The sequence below is a fragment of the Erpetoichthys calabaricus genome, chromosome 16 (genome assembly GCF_900747795.2).
Source record: "Erpetoichthys calabaricus chromosome 16, fErpCal1.3, whole genome shotgun sequence".
Taxonomy (NCBI): Eukaryota; Metazoa; Chordata; class Cladistia; order Polypteriformes; family Polypteridae; genus Erpetoichthys; species Erpetoichthys calabaricus.
The window spans coordinates 52,118,063-52,128,730 of record NC_041409.2 but is presented as its reverse complement, the minus strand read 5'-3'; the positions used below and the strand labels follow the sequence as shown (position 1 = coordinate 52,128,730).

The 10,668-nt window shown below is 41.3% G+C and overlaps 1 protein-coding gene across 2 annotated transcripts in view; it reads right to left on the bottom strand.

Annotated features, from left to right (window-relative positions):
• Nucleotides 1-391: 391 nt before the first annotated feature.
• dnajc17 (DnaJ (Hsp40) homolog, subfamily C, member 17) overlaps nucleotides 392-10,668 on the bottom strand; it is a 196,894-nt gene continuing 186,617 nt past the window's right edge. The window contains exon 11 of one of the 2 annotated variants that reach the window (XM_028821746.2): nucleotides 392-580. In XM_028821746.2, the coding sequence (XP_028677579.1) occupies nucleotides 458-580 (123 nt within the window). In that variant the 3' untranslated portion in view covers nucleotides 392-457. Of the gene's footprint in view, nucleotides 581-643; nucleotides 1,027-10,668 lie in introns of those variants that run through there. The other variant, XM_028821748.2, reaches the window with a different exon arrangement.

The following is a 10,668-nucleotide window of genomic DNA, read 5'->3' as shown; positions in this document are numbered from 1 at the left end:
GAAACTGAAGCGTGATATGAAGCTGTATGACAAAACCGCTATGATATGCCTGGTTGTGTGAAGCTTCACTGTGGTGGCAAAAAGACAAAATGAATGCAATCACGTGTAAGGACAAGCAAGACGTTAGCCCCCTAAGCACTGCTCACAATACAGCAATCATCAATGGGGATTGTCACCACATTAGAGGAGAAGAGAAAGGCACAAAGAAATTAAATTCTGAGACAGGTACATTTGGACTGACGGAGCCAACGGCCTACTCTCTTTTTGCCAAGTACTTCCTATTCTTAAAAAAGCAGATGCCTCCTATCTTCAACCTGAAATGCATGCATTTCCCGTTCAAGTGTTTTAAGAATATAAAAGAAGGAAAGAAAAAGAAAAAAAAACAGCCCAATAAATAGAAAAACAAAGTATTTATTCCAAAGCTAAAACCAACTCTAGTGAGGTGACTTGCTGCAGGCTAAGTGTCAGGCTCCTCTTCATCTTCCTTCTGCATCTGCTCAATGAGCTTCTTTCTCTCTTCAGCCTGTCGCATTTTCATCATCACCACACTCTCGTAATCCCGTTCACTGTACAACGAGCCCTACAAAGAACAGAGACAACAAAAAGATTTACAAAATAGGTTGAAAGAACCCAGACAAAATGAGTACGTCCATCTAAACAAATAGACAGCTGAGGTTCCCAGTGTAGGTACAGGGCAGAAGACATTGGGTATGAAACTGTCTATTTACTTCCTCTTGTGGGGAAAAAACAAAAAGGGGAAAGATAAATAGTTGGGGTTCCACCTCAGAGAAAACCCTTTTAATAACTAAAAACAAAAAGAAAATAAGAATACGTAACTCAAGTCACAATCAGATGGTGTCAGTAACTGACAAGATAGTGGTCTGAGCAACAGGTCTCCATCAGTTGTGGGTGGACATCCACTTTGATCTTTGGCTGTGTTATACAGTATAATGAATATCCCAAAGGGTGAAGCTTAGCAGGCTCAGAAGGAAGTGATGTCAGTGAGCTTCCTGGTGGTCTTCAAGACTGCAGGGAAAATAGAGGAGGAGTTACCGACCGTGCCTTCTCTTGGAATTAACTTTGTTGGTGTCCTGAAGGCCTCCTCCCTAAGTGCTCGTGTCTGACTCTTTATTCTGGGTTTCTTTTTCCCATTCATCAGTGAACATGGTGAACTTAGCACTTCTATAATTGTCCCTGCATATTTATGTTTATTTAAGTGAATAATGAAGTGAACTGGAAACTCAGTTTTCAAGTTGTCAGGTTTGTTCTCCTCACTCCATCCAATTAGTTTTTTGGAATTTTAACATTCTTTCACTTTATACTTGGCCCTTCACTTACCTTTATGCCTTTGATCTACTAAGATTCTGTTTATAACATTACTGACTATCATCTACACTTCCAAGGATAATTCTTTGTGTTGAAGCACAAGGCTGTGGCTCAACTTGCAGTCTAGCATGGAAGTTAAACAGGAATGTCGAGATCTGGTGTGCAGAATTTCAACAGCTTGAAATGCAGGCAGACGGCCGGCAGTAAAACGATGTCAAGGAGATTGATTCCAGTGTACTTCATTGAAGCCTACTGCCGTGAGAATGCTGTGTTTTTATTTTTGTAACTGCATGGATAAATAGTACAAATACAGTACAATGTCAAAACTTGACCTTTTTCTGTAAAAGCTGGCAGACTTTCCCTGACATGTTTTCTGTACAAATTCCCAAAAGCTATAAAAGACTAAGATATTTACCAGAAGGAACGAGTCACTTCACACGTTTGAGTCTGTTGAAAAAAAGGAAGCAACTGATTTTGTATTTCCTTTTAAGAAAAGAAAGGGATAAGCTTGCAAAGAGCTGCCATGTCAAATGAAAAAAAATTCAAGTAGAGACAAAATCCAGAATGAAGCTTCACTAGTTGCTGATGATCTTCATCTTTCCATAATGTGATGCCTAATTGTAGACAGGAATGGGCTTTTTTTCTTTTATTTTAAACAATATAACTTGACAAACTTACAATTTTACTAAAATAAAGTACTCATCACCTGTGTGAGCAACACTAGTGAGCAGCAAAAAACACTAAATTCTGTAGATAATTATTTAAGAATGCCCTCCTTAAGCTTCTACCGCTTCTTGAGTCCTTTTCCCACCCTGAATCAGTGTGATTACATAATGATCCAAAAACGTGAGTGATCAACACTACTTTCCTATGAGCCACAGCAACAAGTACAGAGCACACCAACTTAAGTTAATATAACAATGAAAATTGTTACACACAACAGTAGAATCCACAATTTACGAAATCCTGTGTGGTAGCCGCTAATACTCTAACAACAATTATAATGATGAATTTACAGTAAATAAAAAAGGAAAGTCTTTTAAATCAGTGTTTCTCAAACTTTTTGGTGTTGTGACTCACTTTTTCCTGTTAAGTGTCTTTGCTACACACTTGAGTCCCCCACATAGGGGGATTTTCCACTTTGGTGAAGCTTTTTAAAATGGTCACAAGCTAAATCATCAGCTTCACGAAATGGATGGCTGGATGAATAAGTAGCATAAAATGGTTTACAAAATACCAAGTGGCACACAGAATATCACAAAAGATTTATTTTGCAGTCACAGCTTTTGTTGTGGAGGTATTTATTTAGCCTCTATGCTTTTTAGTTAGTGTGCTTAACCTCCCTGGTGTTAACCCTGAGTGTGACTTGGGCTCGAAATTCTATGCTATTACAGTTAAACCCGAGTCAGCCTTGGGGTGGTGTATAATGATCGGCTTTAAACTGTTAAGCCCGAATATGAAATAACTCTCAGGAACGTCTTCTGCTGCTATCTAGTGGATGAAATAACATCATGTTTAAAAAAAAACAAAAAAGAAGAAGACTATATGCTTTCTGCCACTCATCAACATTCATGAGTGAGGCAGAGCCTCCAACAAAAAACACAATGATAAACAAAAAGGCAGAACAAAAAGAAACTGAACCACTGCTCAAACTGAACAATAGTCATGACGGTGTGATCAGACATTGACATGGAAAGTGAAGCTGATGCATACAGCACTGTACGACAGAACCACCATGACATGAGCGGTGAATTCGGTCACAGGAAAGAAGAAGCCAGACAACTAGCCTCCTAAGCTCTGTTCACAATGCAGCAATTGTCAATGTTTGTGTCATGGAAATGTGGAAGTCATTAAGCCTTGTGTAGTGGTAGCCTACTGTAACACAGTGGGTGAGTCGATTGTCCGGATCAAACACTGACATTTGATCTTGTCATGCACAAGAAACTGAAAAAATATAAGAAAAGAACACCAACACGCTTTTACTGTCCTGACTGCAACATCTAGCTATGCGTTGGTGACTGTCTCAAAATGTATCACACAAAGGACGTATACTAAATCTGCATCAATGAAGCAGCAGACACTCGACATACATTTCCTACTGTAATTATGATGACATTTTGGTATTTACATGTTTCTGTGACAAATAAAAACATTTTTTCATTTTTGGTTCATTTTTGCAAGGGTAGACATAACGCTAAGGAGGTTATGATTCCGAGACTTTAAAGGGTAAGTTCATTATTTTTCAGGTTAAGATATTTTTTCACAATCATGGTGCACATTAATTTGTCATGATAAATTTATTTAAAAAATACAGTGCCAGTGTTTTCAGTTTTCAATGGGGTTCAGAGGACACTAGCCCAAATATACAACAAAAGCCCTCAAACTTACTGAATTAATTTGAACTTTGAGGTGACAAAACGTTTGATTTCAGAAAACATGCCTTCCACTTTTCTGGGCTATGTTTCTGACAGCAAAAGGTTACTGGAAATAACATATTTTACAATGATTCAAGGCAATACGTTTCCTGAGGCTAGTACTCTTGGGTTCACTTGTCTGTTCAGAGGCAACCATCAGGGTGGAATTTTCATGTAATCAAGAAAATAAAACAGTTCTTCTTTCGACTGCTCTCGTTAGGGGTTGCCACAGCAGATCATCTTTCTGTCCTCTGCATCTTGTTCTGTTACACCCATCACCTGCATGTCCTCTCTCACCACATCCATAAACCTTCTCTTAGGCCTTCCTCTTTTCCTCTTCCCTGGCAGCTCTATCCTTAGCATCCTTCTCTCAATATATTATTCAGCATCTCTCCTCTGCACATGTCCAAACCAACGCAATCTCGCCTCTCTGACTTTGTCTCCAAACTGTCCAACTTGAGCTGACCCTCTAATGTCTTCATTTCTAATCCTATCCATCCTCGTCACACCCAGTGCAAATCTTAGCATCTTTAACTCTGCTACCTCTAGCTCTGTCTCCTGATTTCTGGTCAGTGCCACCATCTCCAACCCATACAACATAGCTGGTCTCACTACCGTCCTGTAGAATTCCCTTTCACTCTTGCTGATACCCGTCTGTCACAAATTACTCCTGACACTCTTCTCCACCCATTCCACCCTGCCTGCACTCTCTTTTTCACCTCTCTTCCACAATCCCCATTACTCTGTACTGTTGATCCCAAGTATTTAAACTCATCCACCTTCACCAGCTCTACTCCCTGCATCCTCACCATTCCACTGACCTCCCTCTCATTTACACACAGGTATTCTGTCTTGTTCCTTCTGATCTTCATTCCTCTCCTGTCTAGAGCATATCTCCACCTCTCCAGGGTCTCCTCAACCTGCTCCCTACTATCACTACAGATCACAATGTCATCAGCAAACATCATAGTCCATGGGGACTCCTGTCTAATCTCGTCTGTCAACCTGTCCATCACCATTGTAAATAAGAAAGGGCTCAAAGCCGATCACTGATGTAATCCCACCTCCAACTTGAATGCATCCGTCACTCCTATCGCAGACCTCACCACTGTCACACTTCCCTCGTACATATCCTGTACAACTCTTACCTACTTTTCTGCCACTCCCGACTTCCTCATACTATACCACAGCTCCTCTCGAGGCACCGTCATATGCTTTCTCCAGGTCCACAAAGATGCAATGCAACTCCTTGCCTTCTCTAAACTTCTCCATCAACATTCTCAGAGCAAACATTGCATCTGTGGTGCTCTTTCTTGGCATGAAACCATACTGCTGCTCACTAATCATCACCTCACTTCTTAACCTAGCTTCCACTACTCTTTCCCATAACTTCATGTTGTGGCTCATCAATTTTATTCCCGTGTAGTTACTACAGTCGTGCACATCCCCCTTATTCTTAAATATCGGCACAAGTACACTTCTTCTCCACTACTCAGGCATCCTCTCACTTTCCAAGATTCCATTAAACAATCTGGTTAAAAACTCCACTGCCATCTCTCCTAAACACCTCCATGCTTCCATAGGTATGTCATCTGGACCAACGGCCTTTCCATTTTTCATCCTCTTCATAGCTGTCCTTACTTCCTCCTTGCTAATTTGTTGCACTTCCTGATTCACTATCTCCACATCATCCAACCTCTTCTCTCTCTCGTTCTCTTCATTCATCAGCCCCTTAAAATACTCTTTCCATCTGCTCAACACACTCTCCTCGCTTGTGAGTACATTTCCATCTTTATCCTTTATCACCCTAACCTGCTGCACATCTTTCCCAGCTCGCTCCCTCTGTCTAGCCAATCGGTACAGGTCCTTTTCTCCCTCCTTAGTGCCCAACCTCTCATACAACTTATCATACGCCTTTTCATTAGCCTTCGCCACCTCTGTCTTCTCCTTGTGCCTTATCTCCTTGTACTCGTCAACTTTCTGCATCTCTGACAATCCCACTTCTTCTTTGCCATCCTCTTCCTCTGTATACTCTCCTGTATTTCCTCATTCCACCACCAGGTTTCCTTTTCTTCCTTCCTCTTTCCAGATGTCACGCCAAGCACCCTTTTTGCTGTCACCCTTACTGCATCTGCTGTAGTTTCCCAGCTGTCTGGTATCTTTTCACTGCCACCCAGTGCCTGTCTCACCTCCTCCCTAAACTCAACCTTGCCATCTTCCTTTTTCAACTTCCACCATTTGATCCTTGGCTCTGCCCTCACTCTCTTCCTCTTCTTGATATCCAACATCATCCTACAGACCACCATCCTATGCTGCTTAACTATACTTTCCCCTGCCACCACTTTGCAGTCTTCAGTCTCCTTCAGATCAACTCTTCTGCATAGGAAGTAATCTACCTGTGTGCATCTTCCTTCACTCTTGCATAGAACCCTATGTTCCTCCCTATTCTTAAAATACGTATTCACCACAGCCATGTCCATCCTTTTGTCAAAATCCACTATCCTCTGACCTTCTTCATTCCTCTCCTTGACACCATACCTACCCATCACCTCCTCGTCTCCACTGTTCCCATCACCAACATGCCCACTGAAATCTGCACCAATCACCACTTTCTGTCCCTTGGGAACACTGTTCATCACTTCATGCAACTCACTCCAAAAATCTTCTTTCTCACCCATTGCACACCCAACTTGCGGTGCATATGCACTAACAACATTCATCATCACACCTCCAATTTCCAGTTTCATAATCATTACTCTGCCTGACACTTTTTTTACCTCCAAAACACTCTTGACATACTGTTCCTTCAGAATAACTCCTACCCCATTTCTCCTCCCATCCACACCATAATAGAACAATTTGAATCCACCTGGCTTACTCCCCTTCCATTTAATCTCTTGCACGCACAACATATCAACCTTCTTTCTCTCCATCATATCTGATAACTCTCTCCCCTTACTAGTCATATTGCCAACATTCAAAGTTCCTACCTTCAGTTCCATTCTCTTTACGTTCCTCCTCTCCTCCTGCGTCCGGACACGTCTACCCCCTCTTCTTCTCCTTCTTCGGCCAACAGTAGGCCAATTTCCGCCATCACCCTGTTGGCTAACAGTACTGGTGGCAGTCGTTGTTAACCCGGGGCACGACTGACCCGGTATGGAAATTTGTATTGTTGTCCGCATATTGATTTGGCAAAATTTTACACCGGATACTCTTCCTGACGTAACCCTCCCCATTTATCTGTGTTTGGGACTGGCATGAAGAAACACACTGGTTTGTGCATCCCCTGTGGCTGGGTTGAAAGTAAAACAGTTGTGATTTATGGCTGGCTGTTCATCCTGGCCAGTACCCCCAGGCCGCCAGGTGGAGCCCTCCCTGCAGCATTGAGGTGCCCCGAATGCCAGCAGGGAATTATGGACATTGGAGTTTTCCTTTACAGCACGGATGGATACCACGGGGGTGCAAGAAGGTTCTGCAGGGAGGAGCAGTGACTATTTGCCCTACGCCCCGGAAGTACGTCAGAGTCACATGGACAAGAGGAATGACATGCTTCCGGGATGAAGAAGAGGACTTTTTATCTGACCTGGAAGTGATAAGGAGTCACATGGACTGAAGGATGGGAAACACTTCCGGGTTAGGGACTATAAAAGACTGGGAAAAACACCAGAGCGTTGAGCTGAGCTGGGTGGAAGGGTGGCAACGCTTCTGGGAGAGTGGAGGATTGTTTGATTAGTGATTTGTTTATTATATGAGTATTGTGGAGAGGAGGGTGCTTTGTGCACATATTTCATATAATAAAGTCAATATTTGGACTTTTACCTGGTGTCTGGCGTGGTGTCCGAGGGTTCAAGGGAGCGATAGTGCCCCCTATCTGTCACACAGTTTAAAAAAAAAAAAAAAACAGGCAGTGCTTTTCTATTAAAATACTTTAAAATTGTGGCTACCCAGGGTGTTAAAATTAAATGGAAAAACAGTATAAACTAGTGTAAGCCACCCTAATTTGGTATGTTCATAAGAAATAAAAATTTACATCATAAATGTGAATAGTTGTGTCAGATATTGGAAATATTAAGATGTGTGCTTCAGATTAAATGTTTAAAGTCTAAATATTCCCAAGTGGGATGTTTTTAGATGGGTGCAGATTTGGCTCAGACACATGAAGCAGAGGGTAATGGTGTGAGGAACCTCATCAGAACTGGCTGATGTTAAGAGTGGTGTCCAGCAGGGTAGTGCTAGGGTTGTTGCTATTTTTAATATATATATATTATATATAAAAATGATTTAGATAGGAATATAAGTAACAAGCTGGTTAAGTTTGCAGATGATACCAAGACAGGTGGATTAGCAGATAATTTGGAATCTGTTATATCATTATCCAAGGACTTGGATAGCAATACAGGCTTGGGCAGATTTGTGGCAGATGAAATTTAATTTCAGTAAATGTAAAGTATTACACAAATGAAGTAAAAATGTTAGGTTTGAATACACAATGGGTGGTCTGAAAATCGAGAGTACACCTTATGAGAAGGATTTAGGATTTATAATAGATTTAGATTTTTAATATTATGAAGGGAATTAGTCCAGTGGATCAAGACTGTTATTTTAAAATTAGTTCATCAAAAACATGTGGACACAATTGGAAACTTGTTAAGGGTAAATTTCGCACAAACAACAGGAAGTTTTTCTTTAAAGAAAGAACGATGGACACTTGGAATAAGCTACCAAGTAGTGTGGTAGACAGTAAGACTTTAGGGACTTCAAAACTCAACTTGATGTTTTTTTGGGAGAAATAAATGGATAGGACTGGCAAGCTTTGTTGGGCTGAACAGCCTGTTCTCGTGTAGATTGTTCTAATGTTCAATTGCAATAGAAATTTGTCATTTTTACCCTCTTGTAGAGGTCCACAGTGTCATGCTATAGCACCAACAGGACGTCAGTGCAGCACAATACAACCTGATGGTGAGCGATAACACACTTCGTAAGCATTAAGGCGAGCAGCAATTAGTAACTAGCCAGAGGGTTTACGCTTGGGGAGGGGGGATGGGCAGGGGGCAATATTTAACAAGGATTTGGACTTACTGGCAGGTAGTTTTGTATTTTTGGACGTTCCACTGTTTGTTCCAGCTATGGGCCTTGTGCGGAGTATGCAGTGTTTACCAGCTGGTGTTTTAAAGGCGAAGCCAAGGCTAAGCATAATATGGGAATCCAAAAAGACAGCCATAGGAGAGTCCATTTTCTTTAGTAGTGGATGTAGATAGTAGTGTTTTTCGTTTTTTTCTTAGTTACCTCAAGGTTAGAAGGAGTTATGTTTTGTTGTGTGTGTTAGTGATCGATTTTGTTAATTCTGTTTGTGGGCGCTTTGATATTTGTTTGAGGTGTACAATTCCCCCTGCAGGATTGAAATGCTGTCTCCCTGGGTGTATGCATGCCAAACAGGAGAAATGAGTTGTTTTTATACGTATCGCTGTGGCCACAAATGGGGGATCTTTTTCTAGTTGATCATAGAGACTCGAGAGATAGGGTTAGTGTGTGCAAAGTGCACCAGATGTGGAGGGGACTAATGGCTGAGCAGTGGGTTTCTGTTAAGGAGCAGCTTGAAGCTCCTGTCAACCAAAACAGCTATGAGGAGTTGCATTAATGGAATGGGCTGAAGCAGAGTCCAGTTTTTGTTTTCTGTTATGCTGCTAATACCTTTTTAGGGAACTGAATCAATACTGGGTTAAGAGCCTTTGTTTTGTTTTTTTTTCTCACTCCATCTTTATTTCTTTTTTTTCCTTCATTCTCTCAATAAGAATCGTTTTAACTCTGGATTGCATTTTGCTGCTTTTTCCCTTAAATATTTATACTTGAGAACTGGGACTTTTTAAAATTTTAAAGCTACTGTGGAATAAAAATCTACCTTTCTTTTGGGTAAATCTGCTTCTCTTGTGCCTCTCTTATTATACCCTCAGTCCTGGTCAGCCCCAAACTTCTAGTAGGCCTTCAAAAAGGATCAAAAATCAAAAACAACATATTCATAATCACTGACCTTGAGTTGGTCTGAAACAATACCCCCACTTGCTTATGATTTCATTTGTCATTTTTAACTTTCTGGGTGTGGCTCTTAGAGGGCTAGGATCATCGGTAAAGAATCAAATGTGAAAAATACGATCATATTTGTGATCAGTAGCCTTAAAATAGCATAGAACGACACTCCTCATGACTATATTACAGATCCTCATTTTTCAAAGTTTCATGAAATGGAGCTACTTTAACCCCTCATGTTCCATTAGGTAATGATGTGGCAGCCACAACTTCATGTCCTTCTAATCGTGTTTGCTGAAGACACCTAGGTTTACAGTAAGGATGTTATTTAGTGCACAAAATATGGTCCAAAAATAGCCTAAAAATTAGTGCTTTTTTGGGTTTAGAGGGCCAAAAGGGGTGGGGGGTCCCAAAAAAGCTAATATATTGCATAACTAGACATCAAGACAAGTTAAACGGTTTATCACATTTGGGGGCTTTGCATCATAATGCTCCCACAATCTCCTGGATCATGGACTACCTGACCAACATACAGCAGTTTGTGAGGACTGGAGCACCTCGGGAAATTGTCCTATCCCCCTTCCTGTTTACCATTCTACACAACGAACTGCCTACACAATAGCAGCACTTCCCATCTACAGACTATTTTCAGATGACTTGTCTACCATAGACTGCATTAATAATGGAGAGGAGTCAGAGTACAGCAAAGTCGTGGAGGACTTCATCTTGTGGTGCTGGGACAAGAACCTGCAACTCACCATCAGCAAGACAAAAAAGGTGGTGGTGGACATTCAGCATGATAAGAAGCCTCTAAGACCAGCCACCATCCATGGGGAGGACGTGAAGGTGGTACAGAACTACAAAGACCAGGAGGTTCACATAAAAAACAAACTGGACTCATCTG